The 18,857-nt window shown below is 37.4% G+C and overlaps 1 protein-coding gene across 1 annotated transcript in view; it reads left to right on the top strand.

Moving 5' to 3' along the window:
* cpne5b (copine Vb) overlaps positions 1 to 18,857 on the top strand; it is a 109,690-nt gene that overhangs the window by 14,822 nt on the left and 76,011 nt on the right. The window contains exons 2-4 of the mRNA XM_010778067.1: positions 5,668 to 5,708; positions 6,035 to 6,081; positions 12,806 to 12,909. Of these exons, the coding sequence (XP_010776369.1) occupies positions 5,668 to 5,708; positions 6,035 to 6,081; positions 12,806 to 12,909 (192 nt within the window). The remainder of the gene's footprint in view (positions 1 to 5,667; positions 5,709 to 6,034; positions 6,082 to 12,805; positions 12,910 to 18,857) is intronic.

The following is an 18,857-nucleotide window of genomic DNA, read 5'->3' on the forward strand; positions in this document are numbered from 1 at the left end:
AAATACTTTATTTTCCACCATTAATTTGCAAAATAAATTTACTTTTAAAAAATCAGACAATGTGATTTTCTGGATTTTTTTGTCTCATTTTGTCTCTCATAGTTGAGGTATACCTAGAATGAAAATTACAGGCCTCTCTCATCTGTTTAAGTGAGAGAACTTGCACAATTGGTGGCTGACTAAATACTTTTTTGCCCCCCTGTATCTTCTTGTTATGAGATCAAAAAGATATTGTCCCTGAAATAAAGTTACTGTGGACCTGAAATGTTTTCTTAGGATAACAAGAGGGTCTGAACTAGGGCTGCTCCATTAATTTTTTTTTTCTTTTTGGTTTTTCAGTTATATTTTAATTATAATGAGTTATAATAGCTAATTATACTTAAAGTTCAGGGTAATCAACTGTTAAAAACATACTGTTCACATTTTTTTTTCTCCAATAAATTGATGTTTTCAAAGTCAATGAATAATCGCATTTAATAATCGCAATTACAATTATTGGCCCAAATAATCGAGATTATGATTTTTGCCATAATCGAGCAGCCCTAGTCTGAACCACTAAAAATAAATTGACGTTGCCTTAGCTGCAGCATGAGAGCGACGTTGTTTCCAAAACCTCTTTTATCACATCAATACTACACAGTTTGAATTATGAGTGAAAACGTTTGATTCAATAATGAATTTTTCAAAGATGATAAAACACATTTTCTCATACATTCACACCATCAGCAGTTTTGGGGGTGTTGAACCCATGATCTCCGGCACATAATTGCCAACTCGAATCACAACCGGATCACATCTAAAAAAGAAATGCCTTGACTGAGCGAATGGTGGAAAATAAAGAGTAGTGGCGCAGGGAATAAAGCAATGTGAGGCTACGTTTAACAAAACAGATATTGGTGATAACAATAAAGAAATAATACAAAGCCAGCCAATCAACAGGAGGTTGAAAAGACAAAGCAGAGAGGAGGCAGTGGTGGATGACATTATGGCCTGATTCATTTTGGACCATTGTGCAGGGAACACATGAAATAAATTAGGAAAGAGAGGTTGAAAGGGAGGGAAGGAAAGCTACAAGAATTGTTTGGATGTTTGCATGCTTGGGTGATGATGTTTATGCATGCACAAATACAGCACTCACACAGTTCCAGGCAAATGTTAAGTGCCCACGGTGATTAATGCTGTTCTGCTAACCAGTGCAACGTGCTGTAAATCAGTGTCAAGACTTCCATAACAATACACTTGAAGCTTGAGTTTCTGATGTTAAGTACAACAACCTCTTTTACTAAGAGAATAGTCCAAGTAAAATAGTATTATAGTATAATAAAATGATTGAAACTATGTCACTATATTTGAAATATAAGAGATGATACATTTTCCCTCTAAGTCCTGCATCAAAATATAAATACAATAATTATTAACGCTAGAACTAATGGCTTTCTGTGACCATATACTTGTACGTATATATTGTGTCATAACTACAGTAGGACTCAAGTCTCTAATTTTAGCATCTTATCAGGAGCCGCTCCAAGTAGTATCTTTAATTAACTTGAAGTTTTTCAGTTGATATAACATGATTATTCTATAGACACAAGAAAATGTAACACTTGGTGTCAACGTCCCCTGGCTTTGGCTATTTCTAATTTGTGATGACAAGCAATAAGAAACCAATCCGATGCACTCTGAGCTCACAGTACTTAAAGTAAAAATAGAATAAATAAAAGGTCAGGTGTAGACTCCCACACTGTCTTTATAATTAGGAGGAATGTATCATTGTGGTAAGTAAGAAATATAACAACCTATCGAAAGCCTTTACGATTCTCTCTTTTAAAAGACAGGAACAAATTAATGTTCCACTCTACACTGTTTTAAGATGAAGTATCTAATTTGCTTCACCATGCATCTGCTAAGAATATAATTTAATTGATTTGGAGGATTTAATAAAGAATTTGGATCAAATCTAATTAGTTCTTAGTGGGTAATTTTGACGCCCGCATCAGCACTCATTCACTGTCTCATAGTTTAAGTAATCATAGTACGCCACGACAGTCTACAATACTTGTAATGATTATTGGTGTATTTAATTGAGGATTCACAATTAAACTATGACAATAGAGAAGAAATAAAAAGGGATTGCTGCATCACGATGTTTGAAACCAATTTTCTCCGACTGGATTTGTAGCTGAGAATTGTTTTTGACAGGGATGAAAATACTTTTGAAATTAGCTATCTTCTTTCAGTATCGCAAAATCAGTTTTTCATCTTAATTTAAATCAGATTTTAATACAAAGCTCTTTTGCCCAGCACTTTGAACTGTGTTCCTTTAAATTGAAATCACAGAATATCAGTCAGTACTCACTTTGTAACTTTAAATGCGAGATGAAACATGAGATATCAGGATTAAACGTTTTCTCCTTTCTCCAGTTATTGCAAAAATAAAACTCGCTCAAGAGCTTCAAAAGCGAGGGAAGAAGAAATAAATGGAAGCAAGGGAAAGATCAAAATACGCTGAGGTAGATGAAAGAACACAGCTGAAGATTTATTACAGAAAGATTGCAAAGGAAAATGAAATGAGAAAGAAACAGCAACAAGAATCAAGAGATGCCAGCGGGCTTTGGCATCTGAAGTGAGGGCTCTCATGTCACTGTAGAGACTGAGCGAGCGAGAGGAACACAGAGAAGGTAATAGTGGAGGGTACACAGTAGCCTCTGGCACGCATAATGAAAAGGTCAAGGAAACTTGATGGAGGTTTAAGACAGACACTCGAAACACAGCAGAGGTTTCATAGATTAAGTTAGGGACCAAGAAAGAGAGGGGTGGTACATTTACAGTATTGGTATAAAGTCATTGGGTGAACAATTGAGTATTGGGTACCAGGTTGGGATTACATGCACTCCTGTAATACATGCAATTCATTTGCTCGTGCTTTGGTATGAACATACTTTATTTGCATTGTCAGTTAGAATAGATAAGACTTAAAATAGATGGATCATTCATAAATACAACCGTGCCTTTTCATATGTATTTAATTCCACATATTGAGGAAGGCTCCGACTGAAATGTACAACATCTTTTAAACCTTTATTGTGTTCAGGCACTGTCTGTCTATAAACCTTGAATCCAAAGAACACCTTCAAGTGTCTGGTATTTACTTGGACTTAATTTAAAATTCAAGACATCTAACAATCTCGATGTCAGGAGTACATGTGAAGAGTTTTCTAAGATAAAAGACTTATCTACTGTAAACCTCTGAGCCCACAAGTCTTTGATGTCTGTATGGCATGTAAGGAAAAGCGATATAATGAAGGCTTTCTTTGTTTCGACATAAATTATCAGAAGATCTAAAGGCAATAAGAAAAAATATATAAGTTAAAGAAGACATATCATGCTTATTTCAGGTTCAAACGTATATTTTGGGTTTCTAGAAGAACATGTTTACATGCTTTGATGTTCAAAAAATACATTATTTTCTTATTCTGTATGCATGACCGTGTTGACCCTCTGTCTGAAACTCTCTACGGTCTCTTTGAGCCCCCCTCCGAAAAAGCCCACTCTGATTGACTTGTGAGAAAAATATAGCATCTCTAGGTAGCCCACAGTCATTTCATTCAGAATACAGATTCATGTGCACATTTTCAAACACAACTTCAGTAAATCATATGTTAAATAGTTTGATATAAAAAGCACCAATCAAAATACTTTATAGATGATTTTCATCTAACCATGTGACCTTATCATATACTATAAAAAGACATGTGGATAACACGGTTAAGCCAGTCTTTTTGTCTCGTCCATTCACCCTTTTTTCATATTGCGCATAAAAGCATTTAGAGAAAGTAGCTTGGGAAAAAAGCACTTCACAGATAAGGTGACGGAGAATGGATGCTGGAGTGTGACGGATGGGCGGAGAAGCACACAGTTTGAAAGAGACTCTCAAAAATGACCTTTTTGCTCTTTCTCCTCGCATTGCACAAGCCTATAATTTTCTGTCTCCAACCTTTGCTGCGAATCAATGCAGCCGGCAAAAATCTAGCTTCGGGTTCAGAGGATTCATTTAAAATGTGGTCTTTGATGCCCGTACTTTCCAAAATGATTACTTCAAAGACAAGACATTAACTTGCAAATGATTATACCATTTATTAATTTAACAATTAGTCTGGGAATGAAGGGCACTCATTACATGTAGGCTATTGGCCTCAAAACCACAGTGTAAAAAAGTCTAATTCTTAGTTCAAACCTTATTATTTTGACATTAACATGATGAGTTAGGGTCACACTGAATGCTTTCACAGAATAATGATGTAAGTTTGGAGAGCTGAGAAAGAAATATGTTTTCAATTTAGAAGCAGAAATGTTAGTAATCAGGCAGCTATTGTACGTGTTACCAAACCCAACAATTGTCTGTGCTGTGCTAGCCAGATGATTTTGCAGTCAGTGAATCTATAAATAAGTAAGTATGTTTTTGCCCATTACAAACCCAATTGTACATGCAACACAGGCACTTTATGACCGTGGTTTGAAGTTTGAGTGCTCTCTAATATCGTAGACATACAGAATTTGATCTATGTTCTTATTTCTGTCAAACTATATTAAAGTGGCACAAGAGACTTATAGATTAAACCAAATGGGTATATTGATTTAAACTTGCTTTGAAAGTTTTCCATAACTTAAGAGTACATATCATAGTACTGTAGTTAAGTTTGGCTTTTTACTTTACAGCATAATATGGCTTGTGAACCTAAACGCAGGGTAGTTCTGACGGTCCCGTTACACACACACTTTGCTGGATTAAGCATACATTAAACAGAGAGTTAAGATATTTTAAAGAGGCCTTATTATATCATTTTGGGGGTTTCTCTTTCCTGTAGCTTGGTATTTTTTTGTGCATGTAAATGGTCTGCAAAGGCGGAAATCCCTGAGTTCTCTCCAGAGGACGTTTTTCTCCCACACACAACACATCGAAGCGATTGACCAATCACAACAGAGCCAGCCAGCTAACCAATCAGAGCAGACTGGACTCTTGTTTCAGACAGAGGAGTTTCTATAGATGAACAAACAGTTTTTTACTTTTAATCTAAAGGATTTGTGATATCCTACCCAACAACACACCACCAAACTTTGAACTCAGCATGAGTCTAATAAGCCAGAATGATTGAACACACCTATCTGTGCACTATCTTTAAAATAGAGGTACTATTACGAACGTTTGAACGTTCCTTAAAGTACTATACTACCTTGTTGTTCTAGCGACTTATTATTACCTACTTGAGAAGCCAAAATAAACTCGTAACGTGAACAAATGATCCGAGGCTGAAGAAAGAACCGCACTTTCAAAGATTTATGTGGTGGGCCATCATTTGTCTCCCTCTTGGGTTTAATTTTAAATTGGGTTACACTGCCACATACTACTGTGTTGTTGTCTATTACCTTGAGCTATTTGCAATGTTTTATAGGTAGCCTTGTGCAGGCTTAAAATATCTGAAAGGGGAACGGCCGAAGGTACTAAGTGCACTATGACTGTATACGACAAAATGCACATGGGTAAAGTGCAATTCCACAATAAAGTGGTCCTGAGTTGATCACCTCAGCCCTCCTTTACAGCAACATGTCAGCACAAACAAGATTTACTTTGTCAACGAGTAACTACTGTTTCTGTCCTCCATTTTTCAGAAATCTGCTGGATAAAGACACATTCTCCAAGTCGGATCCATGTAAGTACAATATACACTCCGTTTGAATGTCTGTGCTCTTCTGTCCAGGTACTTTCATCTGTAAAAGTACAGCCTTCTGTCCTTCTCCAATTTTGTTTTCCCCCTTTTCTCACTCTGTTATCTTTTGGATATATTGCCCTGTGATTTGGGAAATCTTTGTTGTGTTGTTTGTTCACTGTAGTGGAGCTAAAACCCTCACATAGATTTCCAATTTGGAATCTGACTGCATTTCTCTGATTGTCCCTCTCCCCTTTTCCTTCTCTTTAACCCTCCTTTTATTCACAATATTGCATTTCTTTCTGCCTCTATCTGGTTCCTTTTTACAGTATGCGTGCTCTATACGCAAGGTGTTGAAACCAAACAGTGGAGAGAGGTGAGTGTACACAACCAAATGCACACGCATGCACAAACACACACTAATAGAATGAAATTGCTTATGTCCAATTAAGTTCCCGCTGTGCTCACTGTGTGTTTATTATGATTGTGTGTCGTGTGAAGACATTTCAATTCTTTCATTGTTTCCTTTGACTGAGAGCATGCAGCAGTCGGGTTTAACACTTCATTAAAAGGTGTTCAGCCATCAGTTGTCCAAAGATACCAGGGAAATATTCTCTAATTGGAGGCTTCAGCCAACAAAGAAGCCTCACAGTGTCATGATCAATATGTTGACGCTGTGAGATCCAAACACATGCTGGGATGGCTTTACCTAAACATTACCTGAGCCTTTATTCAGAACACTTTGCTCTTTTCCCTCTCTATTTCTTAATATTACCTTCACTTACTCACTATTCACTCAATTGTTAAACATTTGTTTTGTCCACAATTCTCGATAAAGACCAAATCTACAATTAATTTATACATAGTCACATTTTTGTCTTGAGTCTATTAATTCTCATCCTACCAAATAAAGTCCCTGCAGATCCCAGAGACGTAATTCTCGGTCATATCTCACAGGTTTTCTATATTTAATATTTATAATTTTTCATGATTTTGTCAATCCATTTGTTCATTATGATTAGGGGTTGAAAACTGTAAAGTTTATTTTGCTTTGCGTAATGTTTTCCATTAACCACAGTGGCCAGCTGTTTGAGGAAATAACCTTTTAAAATATGTATCTATATATTTTAAGGATTTCTGTTGGGAAGTCTGAAAGCATTGTGAGACCGTATGATTATTTTAGTCTTTCTCCACTTATACGATGAGAAAGTTAAAATGTGACATTTCTGATAAATGAGAGTGGCGACACTACATAGATAGACTACGTATAGATTTAGTGTCCCAAAGTGTGAAATGCTGCCACTGCGCAGCGATTGTTCTGGTCAGAAAGTACTTGCTGTTTTTTGTTAACTGGGATAACAATTTCACACGTAGAGAATGAAAAAGATCATGATAAATATCCAGAGAGGGATTTTTTGCTTTGTTCGCCTATGACCCTTCATGCATCAATAAATAATGGCATTTCTGAACAATTGTTTTTTTTTTCAAACTGCTGTTTTTTTTCTGTGTATCCCTGCAAATATCTCTTTGAGTGTGTTAAAGTCAAAATATTATTATGTGCATGCTTATGCATTCCCCTAACAGAGAGGTTGTATTGGATGTCAGCCCCCATATTTGACATCTTTATTCACCCCATGCAAATTGTCAATGCATCTTCTGTAATTGTTAGAGATATTATTTATACAGTCCTGACCTGCTGTGGATGTTTAATGGATCATCGTGCACTGGGATTCATGTATATTTATACAGTCAGATGACCCTCATCTCCTGCTTGTGTGTTTACCAGTCGAAGCAGATGGCTGTGTGGGTTTTGCTGAAATCTAGCTGAGGGACTGAGAAGGATGATGTTGTGAATGTGTGAAAATGCGTTAGCATATGTGTATATTCCTAAAGCATGGGCGTACACATACAGTATGTAAAGATCTTTACATCAGTAAACTCTCTTTCGCACTTCTTACGAAATAGACTTTTTTTTTGGCAGACAACTACCAAGTATAAGACAATATGTTAATCCAATCAACAAGAAATAATTCATAAAATGAGCATTTAACTTTAGTGTACTTTCTTACTATATATTCTTCTTGATGTTTGAAGCACTGGAGATAAACTATGACAGCCATAATAATGGTGCTGTGTGTTGATGTGGCTCCAGGTTATGAGAACACTCCCAAAACTCAGACTGAACAATCAAAGCCCAAAAGGTGACTCATCCGTGACTGCTTAATAACATTTTCTGACAGGACCCTCCAGCGTACCCTTCAGGTTTGGGTCACATTTGATAAGGATTTACACCTCGATCAGTTTTTGTTGTGTGTCATGTAAATGCACTATTTGTTCTCTGTGAGGTCGTTACTTGATATTTTCTGCAGTATACAAGATCACAGGACCAAATCATCTGTGGTTTTCAACATTTTGGTTGCACATGATCATCTGTGCTGTAAGGCTTTTTACTCTAGATGAGGTTAGAACAAATTCTTCTAGGGGAATTTTATTCTATATATATAAAAAATAAGTGTCCTGGTCCAGGGGCTTAACTGTGTAAAGTGAAAGGGTAACACTTTATTTTGATAGTCTATAGTTAACACTCTATAAGTCATCAGTTGACATCTAGTAGCATGTCAACAGCGTATTAACCAATATTCAACCTTACTGTCTGTAGATTGTGTCAACATCTTCAAAATTGAAAATCAACTACTCAAAATCCATCTGTCAGTTGAAAGTCAACAGGGTCATGTCGACTATCTATTGATAACCTGTTGAGAGTCAAGATGTCAACTAAAGATTACATTAAGCATTAGTTGATGATCAACAGATAAGCAACTTTAGAGTTTAGTTGACTATCTGTTGATCGTCAACTAATCTAGAGTTGACAACTAAAGATTACATTAAGCATTAGTTGATGATCAACAGATAGTCGACATGACCCTGTTGACTTTCAAGTGACAGATTGATTTTGTTGATTGTCAATTTTGAAGATGTTGACACAATCTACAGATTAGATAAGGTTGAATATCGGTTAATAACTTGTTGTAAAAAACATGTTGACAGTCAACAGACACTTTTTGTAAAATCTATAGATCAACACTTGAGATGTACCTATTCTAATGGCAGTTAGTTAAATGCATGTTGTCTGTTGAAACAGTGTTGTTGAATGTCAACTGAATGACTTATAGAGTGTTAACTATGGACTATCAAAATAAAGTGTTACCAGTGAGGGTTGTTAAAGGGGTAAAACAAGCTCTATATGACATTTAATTTATCCGTTTTTGTGTATAATACTTCATATATTGACGAATTTCTTATGTATAAGAAGATTACCCACAATTATTATTCTGTCATTTTATTATTCCCACAAACTGAGTGAAATGCTAAGTGCACGCTAAGAAAAACAGACCTGGATGAACACACAAACCTGTCTACAAACAAGTTATAAACATTACTGTCCTTCTACACTACTGGCTGTCAAATATGGGTGAATGGCAAAAAAAAAGCTCACTCAGGACACATCCTATCCTGAATAGACTGTATATGTCTCTAAAGCTTTGGCATTCAGAAGAATGAATGAAACCAAAAGCGAAATAGGGCAGAAAACCTTTGGGAATAGTAAAGCCAATGCAGAAATGACCTAAATGATGGGTTCTCTCCAATGGCCAGAAGGAGGTGACTGGTTTCAAAAAGAATACAAAATGCGTCTATGAGAAAATGACCCTACTTGTCACTTGATTATTGTATCATTACCACCATTAATTATTTAGCTAACTTTTATCACAATCGACTTACATACACTCAATCTCGTAGACATTCCTATGGGAGCAAGTTGGACATGTTATCAGGTGGGAAAGGAAAACTCTAAAAGAAATGTTTTTAATGATCGTCTGAAGAGACAGAGCAAGAGGAGGTTGATGGTGGGAACAGTGGCTTCATTAAGATGTGACACAGCTGACCTTTTCATCTTTTCGCACTGTCTAATGTGTCTCTGACGTCACATGCTGTGCTGTTGGTGTTCTCTGTCTCTACAAGGCAATGCATTGATTTAACTAGAGTCCAGAATGTTGATGGCATTTGCATATTTTTTTATACGAGGTAATTGTGTATCATGATATTACAAACGTTAGACAATTCTATTGGAAGATAATACAATTATAATATTGAATTATCGTCTAGCTCTGGTCCACTCTAATCCACACTATCGTCACGGATCTCTCTCTGTCAGAACAAAGGACTATAAGCTCATTATATCAGCACACATATTACAGTCTGCTTAACATGCTTCAAGGGAAGGAAAATCCTTTTTGGCCAAAGAGCTACAGGACATTCATTCAGAAAAAATCCCCAGGGGTGTTTCGTGTGTGTCCTAGGGGAAAAGATGATAAAATCTTTGTCAAGTTTGGCACAAAAACCCACAAAATAATGAAGAACTAGATATTTCCTGTTGGTGCCTTTATGTTTACACCATTCACCAACAGTGTGTGTGTAGGTGAGTTTCTTCTGTCTTTGTCTATGTTTTGGGACATTCACATTGCAATATAAGACGCTGCTGGTGTCCCCAGTAGTTGTTGCTAGCCTGATGAGTTCAATTTGCCATGTGTTAGCTGCTCTGCATGTGTGTGTGTGTGTGTGTGTGTGTGTGTGTGTGTGTGTGTGTGTGTGTGTGTGTGTGTGTGTGTGTGTGTGTGTGTGTGTGTGTGTGCCTGTGTTCGAGAAAGAGAGAGAGAGTGTGTGTGTGTGTGTGTGTGTGTGTGTGTGTGTGTGTGTGTGTGTGTGTGTTGAGGGTGCGGGTCAGGGACTTCATACCAGATTCTCATTAGACAGCTCCAGCAGCCCAGCAGTATCTAATGAACTCCGCAGCACGGTATTGTCTCTTCCACTCAGCAGGGAAAATCACATTATGGAGCTCATCTTCGCTTTCACCCACCTCTTTACTAACATGTGCTCACAGCCTCATCAACACCTCCGGGTCTCTTCGAAAGAATGGGTGGCTCACAGATTGAACATCAGTGTCCTTTTCTCTACTGTTCTCCCTCACTCTGTTAAATTTAGATGTTCAGTCAGTGAGTTCACACGGAGAAAAATAGAACCTTAAAAGTTCAGAGAGGAGTTCAACACTGTAACAATACAGAAGTGTGTTGTTTTAGAGCACTTTGGTGACTTAATTGCCCACAGTCTATTGTATGTGTTGCTTTTTCTGTATTGATTGACTTGACTTGGTTACCACGCACATCCGCCTATAATGTGCAGTACCTGCTGTCCACATTATGGAACAACAACATCGACTCTTACTTGCAAATTACTTACTTGACATTGATTTAAATGGAAGTTTGGCAGCTTTCCAATAAAACAGGCCATGTTTGGCAGGAACACACTTGTTGTTTTAGTGCAGTCGTATGATATCCATCTTTATTGCACACTGCAAGAGAGACACAGAATGGCTAAACTCTGAGTCCAATTAGTGCCTGAATTGAATTACCACTTCATCAGTTTTAACAAAATAAATGAAGGAATAACATGAAGATTAATTTGATAAAGATAATTATGATAAACAACAAATTCAAATCTCACCAAGTCTTGATGACTGAAATCAAGAGTTGTTTGTTACTTTTCTTGAAATAAAAATAAATGTGCACATGCTGTGCAGTAGGGAAATTATATTTGATGAGTAATCAAAGATGGAATATCAGCTGTCCCCCCTGAATGAAATTATGATATGTCATATCTCACAGTCCAATTCACAAAAGGTATAACTCTGCAAAAGCCCCTATATTGCCTTGCACCACAAACACAATGGTGAAATAAAAAGACAACATTTCCGGACTGCTTAACCATTAATAGGTAGAGACATTCTTCATAAATTCATTTTAGGAATTCAAGCTTAACAATAAAATTCCCATTTAGAATTGAATACCCCCTTAAGACTGTGTCCTTCAGTTAATACAAACGCTCTGAAGACACTAATCATTTGCAATGAGGACAGGAGCCATTTTTGCAACAAAAACGTGCATATTATTAATAGTTTGTAGTGCATTTAACAATTTGAGTGTGTTTTTAGAGCTTAATGCTTTTTTTCATCTTATACAGTAAGTGCAGGTTTCACATCTGCAAAAGCTGCACCATACTTTGGTGGATTTGATAGTTGGTGGTCGCCCTGTGTCAAATTCAAGGCATCATTATTTTGGTTAATATTTTGCTCAGTGGGTTCATGTTCCTAGATGATTATCACACTGAGTACCTTGGGCTACTTAATGCTCTCTGTGAGCGATACAGTTTTTAAAATAAGCCATTCAAAGTCTTAGAATTAGTCAAGGAAGAATTGAGGAACCATATCAATACCGTACTAATGTTGACTTCCTCCTTGTGTTCACCAACTGCTACCATCTGAAATCTTCTAATTTGGAGTACTTGATTAAAAAGTGTTATTCCAGGAAGCTTCCAAAGAATAATGTATGTATTTTTTCTTATATTGGAAACTCTTCATTGGCTTTCTGTGCAGTATAGGCATTTGGCATTGCTGTATCTTTGCAGGCCATTTCTCTGGCATCATTTCCTGCACTTGGCACTTCAGGAGTGAAAATCCCACTAATGAGGATGCCTTAATCTCTTCATTTCTCCCCCTCTCCCTTCCCACTCTTTTCCCACTCCCACTCTCCTCCCTCTTTATCTGTAGGAACCCTCCACTTCACTTTTACCTTTTTTTCTATATAAATCTTCTTTGTTTTTTTTATCCTTCTCTTTTCTCTCAAAGTAGATTCTCTCCGTCTCTTTCTACACCTTTTCATCTCCTCTTGCTTTATCTCGGTCTCTCTGTGGGGTTGATGAGTGAGTTATCATGCTGTAATTAATGTGGCAGAGGAGCGAGGATCAAGGAAAGAAATCCCTGTCTTCCTCTGCAAAGCAGCGGCGTGTGAAAGTGCCTCCATCAATCAGGCGTCTGTGCATGCATGCATGATAAGTGAGAGTCTGACATAGAGAAATCACAAGCGGGAAACAAATAAAGTGGAAGGCGACAAAAAGCACTAAATGTATTTGTTTATTAAATTGGGTTTTGCTGTTTTCCTTTCGTCATTTTTCTCCACCCAACTCTATCCGTCTTTCTATTTTCACAGTTTGGAAGAACAGAAGTGATAGACAACACCTTGAACCCAGACTTTGTTCGAAAGTACATCTTGGACTACTTTTTTGAGGAGAAGCAAAACCTTCGCTTCGACTTGTGAGTGATTTCCTTTGAAGTCGTATCAGCATTGTATCTCCTCTCCTGCCCTTTTTCTTCTTTCACTGTGATATATTTGTCTCTCTAATTGAGAGCCGTGCAATTAAAGTCAAATTAAATGAAGAAGAAATATTGTATCGCTGTACAGCTTGTCCAAGTATATTGTTTAAAATAAGCATCAAAACCATCCAAGTTGGTCGAAGGCAATGCTACTGTAGGGTAAAAAACGTTCCTCAAACTCCTAAATAATGTTCTTTCATCAACATCGCATGCAATCAAGAAATCTCCATACCTTTAGCTAGACACAGTTGTGACTTTAGCTCAAATCAGCATGTTTTGGCCTGAAATGAGAAGCATGCTTTTGTTTAAAATAATGACAAAAATGTAATGTGAAAATGTACCAAAGTTATTTGTAGCCTGCGTGCTGTGTGAGATATAAAAGCTTGACAGGCTTGACAATAACAATGAGGTGGGATGTTTTTTTTAAAACCAGTAAAATGTTCATCCTGACAGATGTGTTGTGACATATATGCGACTTTCATATTCATTAGAGCCAATTGAAAGTTTGGAACTAGCAGTTTCTCTGTCTCTCATTAATTACCTCGTGCAATTACATCTCTTTCTAGAGTATTCATTAATCTTTCATATGTAGCGTGATGGTGGCCAACATGAAGGGTTAACTGCCATCTCTTTACAGACTGAATGAACAGAAACGCTGCCTCAGCACTTGCTGTGGTTAAGCTTTTTCTAGGGATACAAATGTTCTCCATTTGAAATCAAATAAACCATTTTTCTCATAGCTCCTTCAACAGAATGACCCATCGCACAACACTTATATTTCTACAGCTATGGCACACAACGATATAAAAGTAGATGCAATTGGGCCACTCTACAGTCTGTCTTTTGATCGTTTATTCCAATTATAGTGAGAATAACTCATAAACATTGTATTATGTGCAGCTTGAATAATCTCCCGGCAAACAGGATGTATCCTTTCATCGGATGTTTAATCTTGGTACATCACATGTGCTCCGTTTCCTTCACTTTCATAGCTTTGTATTCACATGCAAATACGATCAGGTCCACCACTCATCTTTATGGAAGAGAAAAAAGGGTCTTGTTGAACCCTTGCCCAATTACTCTTCCCTACATATAGTAACATCTAAAAAGATACTACAATCCCATGTTCTTTTTATCTTGGCTCATTCTCATTTTAAGTGTGTGATGTCTAATGTGATGATCCATCTTGTTTTGATCTCTCATGAATCCTCCTACCACTTTACATACACTGCTTTTCAATTTAGCAAATTACATTTTTCTCTCGTTTGTTTTTATCCTGTTATCCATCTTTCCTCATTTTCGTTTTATTGAAATCATACCCATCCCTTCACTAGAGGTTGCAGACATATGATATCCTTAAAGCTAAAACTAAACACACCAACAAAACATCTGAACAACCAAAATACAATAAGTGTGGTCGAAGTATTATTTATGCTGCCAGTGTGCATATCAGCATGGGGTTGTTTTAAATCAAAATGCCCCTACAGTACTTACATAGCGAAAAGTCTGCCTTACAGTTCTATGAGATTCTATTTTTTGATATCAGACAATGATACTACAGATTATTCAATTATTAATTAAATATTTCGTTTTGTTATTGCATTCATTTGTATAGTACTGTATCATGTCTGTATCATCTTTTGTTTTCTTTGGTTTTACACGCTCGAAAATAATAATAAACTAAACTAAGTGTGAAGGGTCCATCCTCTGGGGAGCAGGACTATAAAAGAGAAATGTCTCTGGTTCGGATGTGATACACTTAAAGATATGATATTAAGGTTGANTAGGGAATGAGTCCTTACCCCAAGTGAAGGAGTTCAAGTATCTCGGGGTCTTGTTCTCGAGTGAGGGAACAATGGAGCGTGAGATGGGCCGGAGAATCGGAGCAGCGGGAGCGGTACTGCAGTCGCTTTACCGCACCGTTGTGACGAAAGGGGAGCTGAGCCAGAAGGAAAAGCTCTCTGTCTACCGGGCCATTTTCGTTCCTACCCTCAACTATTTTGGATATAGGCTTCCGTAAGACACGCATTCAATCGATTCAACATCAAAGCACTGCCAGTACTATAGTTTGGACTCACTTGCTATGAGAGAACTATTTATGAATTGCTGCTCATTTCCTTGTATAAAGATGTACTAGTAAACATCATTTTAAAAGAGCTTTTCCAAATTATTTTTGAACTTAAAATCATGCATCCAGACTCAATTTACAAGTGAGCAGTGTTAGTGAGGAGTCCTCATTGAAGCTTTTTCTTATTAGCCTGTGGCAGCCTGTTTATGCTGACTTGTGCTCTATTCCAAGTCAAGAATCTCCTCAGCTCAATTGCCATGTTTTGAAACGCCTCTTCAAAAACCACTGATCCCTAATTATTTATCGCTCTCTTTCTCAGCCCACAGCTAGGAGAGCTGAGAAGGAGCCCTCCCTCCCGCAGGTTAGAGGAAAGGGGCTGTCTAATTACTGTGGTTTGTGTCAGATCCCTGCAAATAAAGTCTAACAGGAACTTGTTTCTTCTCCTGGTGCAAGAGGAACTCCGTTGTACTCAGTCTATTTCTGATATAACCTCTGAGGACTTTATTTTTCTCCCTCACTCGTTCCAAGTCCCTCTCACACATTCTCTGACACACATTCCTGCTTTTCTTTTCTTGTTCTTTCATTTGATTTTCTTTTACACTCCTGCTCTCTTGATTTCAAAATTCCCTTGTGCACAGAGACATACATACGCACACTCTGCCCCCGCTGCCTCCACATTTCTCAAATCTTTTCATAACCTCATTTACATAAGGGAAGTTGTGTTTCAGGAAGTTAGTTTGAAACCCCCTCGGTATTTCCATTCCCTTTGAAACCGATTATGTAACACCTAATGCAAGTTTGTTGACAAGTATGTATGTCATATAAAATGTATCAGTTTTGTTGATGCCTTATGTGAGAGTTTAATCTTATTCATATTTACAGTAAGGCTAAATCGTTTTCATCATCGTGGTGACACGTCGGAGCGATCTTTTCGGATTGATGAAACATTTTGTGATCTATGTGTCTTTAAAGCTTTGTAGTAAGGATCAGGGGATTTCCCATATTATTAAAAGAGGACTGTATTTTTACAATAATTACCTGCAACCCTGAATACATAAACTCTTTAAAACCAAGTCTGGTGTGGCTTCATATTGTTGTAGATGGGAACCTCATTAGATGAAGTTTTGGGTTGACTTCATAATTCAGGGCAGGACTATTGTTGACTTGGGGCTGGTGTGTGGGAAGGCACATGCTGGGGGATTCACTTGACTCAGGGTAATAAAATAATCGCTTTCATGAGCTTTTGTTTCAGGAGACGGATAGGTTGAGCCGGGCGCTGGCGTTTGAAGCCTCGGATAATGCAGCCTTTTGCCGTGCTTCTGGCCCACTTCCTGGTTGAATATCTTATACGCATCTCTGAGTGTATGCAAGGCTGTACTGTACATAGATGGTTGTAGAGCAGCTATAAATAATTCAGTTGTGTTTCATCATTCACTCCCAACACCTTGGGTGCCATTATATTGGCTTGTTAATTTTTTTGCTCAACTTTTGTATCTCATATAAAAGCCAACATTAAAATAATGGCCAAGTAGGAATTATACGCCAGGGATGTTGCCTCCACAAGAAAACATTGAGGGGGTTGAAAGCAAGGCAAGGCACGTTTATTTATATACAGTAGCACCTTTCAACACAACGCAACTCAAAGTGCTTTATAAACAGGAAAAATATTAAAAGCATTAAGAAATAGTGAAGCAGAAACACATTATAAAATGGCATTTAAAAACACAACAAAAGTAAACATAAAACATGCTAATATATCAAATACATTGCAGTGTCAGATATGAAAAGTTCACATAAAAGCAGCAGCAGAAAGAAAAGTCTTCAGCCTGGATTTATAAGTAGTAAGAGTTGCAGTGGACCTGCAGGATTTTGGGAGTTTGTTCCAGATGTTTGGAGCATAATAACTGAACGCTGCTTCTCCATGTTTAGTTCTCACTCTGGGGACAGAAAGCTGACCCGTCCCAGAATACCTGAGGGATCTGGATGGTTCATAATGAAGCAGGAGAGCAGAAATGTATTTTGGCCCCAAGCCATTCATTGATTTATAAACCAGCAGCAGTATTTTTTAAATCAATTATTTGACAGACAGGATGCCGGTGTAAAGATCTGGAGTGATGTAATCCACTTTCTTTGTGTTTAGTGAAGCTTCAGGCATCATCTTTCTGAATTATCTGCTTTCTAATATATGTTTTAGTAAGATACCATTACAGTAGTCAACGTTACCTATACTACAACAGCTGTATATTAATTATAATGTTAATTTCCACTGCACTGATACATCAAGTCCTCTATTCAATTTGAACACATGTGATACTAATAGAGAATACAAATGTATGTGTCTTTATATTTTCAGGCTTTCATTGCCATGCACTTGCAATTAAGTGGCATTCAACTTGGTTTAGTCTGAGGTCATAAAGGTGAACACATTGGGAAAGTAGAAGCTTTTAATAATGTAATGCCACACAATGCTTTTAATTATGCATCTGCAGCAGAAAATGTCCCCTTCATAGTAAATAAGTAAATATTCCGTTGAACATATCACTTATGTGAACGTTTTGTAATTACAATGAGATGTAATTATAAAGTGTTTTTTGATTGGCTCTCATTTTGATATTTGTTTTTAAGAACATCAAACACTGTGATGGTAGACATTATAATAACATTATTTTTCATGTGTGAAATGTAACACAATAACATACAGTATGTCAATGATTCAATAAAATGCACCAAATGAACACAGAAAACGGTGGACAAAACTTAAACTACACAATATAAGACCATATTTAACAATAGGATGGGATCAGGGGTCTGAATAACTGAATTTAAGGCACATCTATTACCTCCAGGCACTAAATAGTAAATACATATCATTGTTACATAGGCGGCTCGTCTATCATGCTCCACAAGAATATCATGTCAAGGTTATTGGGTTCAAAGTATTGATCAACCTTCCTTACCAATTACCTTCCTTACCAATTATCTTCCTGAATAAATGATCACTCCCAGAGGACTAAACCATTGTAGGTATTCAACACCTCAACAATTGATAACCAAAGGGCAACATTGTCTACAGAGTGTCAGACCCTCTTAGCTTTCCAGAAATACTCTATATATCTGGCTTGCCCTGGCCCTCTTCACACACCGACTATACAATATACAGTGGGGCAAAAGAGTATTTAGTCAGCCTCCAATTGTGCAAGTTCTCCCACTTAAAAATATGAGAGACCTGTAATTTTCATCCTAGGTATACCTCAACTATGAGAGACAAAATGAGAAAAAAAAAATCCAGAAAATCACATTGGTCTGATTTTTAAAGACTTTATTTGCAAATTATGGTTGAAAATAAGTATTGTGGTCACAACAGAAAAACAAGATTTCTGGCTCTCACAGACCTGTAATTCTTTCTTTAAGAGCCTCCTCTGTCCTCCACTTGTTTAACCTGTATTAAATAGCACCTGTTTGAACTCGTTATCAGTATGAAGAAAGACACCTGTCACACCTCAAACAGTCCCACACTCCAAACTCCACTATGGCAAGACTAAAGACGCTGTCAAAGGACACCAGAACAAAATTGGTAGGACCTGCACCAGGCGGGAGACTGATCTGCTAATAGTAAGCACGCAGCTGGTGTGTGAAGAAATCACCCGCGCGCGCACGCACTTTATTAGAAATGGAAGAATACAAGACGCACTGATAATTCCCTCGATCCTGGAGCTCAATGCAAGATTCTCCCCCGTGGGTCAAAGTCCACCAGCACACGGTGCCGGCCCACACATCCAGAACACCGGGGGACCTAGTCAATGACTGCAGCACGCTCGGG

Source organism: Notothenia coriiceps, unplaced genomic scaffold (assembly GCF_000735185.1).
Source record: "Notothenia coriiceps isolate Sejong01 unplaced genomic scaffold, NC01 NC01_scaffold00018996, whole genome shotgun sequence".
In the NCBI taxonomy this organism is placed as follows: Eukaryota; Metazoa; Chordata; class Actinopteri; order Perciformes; family Nototheniidae; genus Notothenia; species Notothenia coriiceps.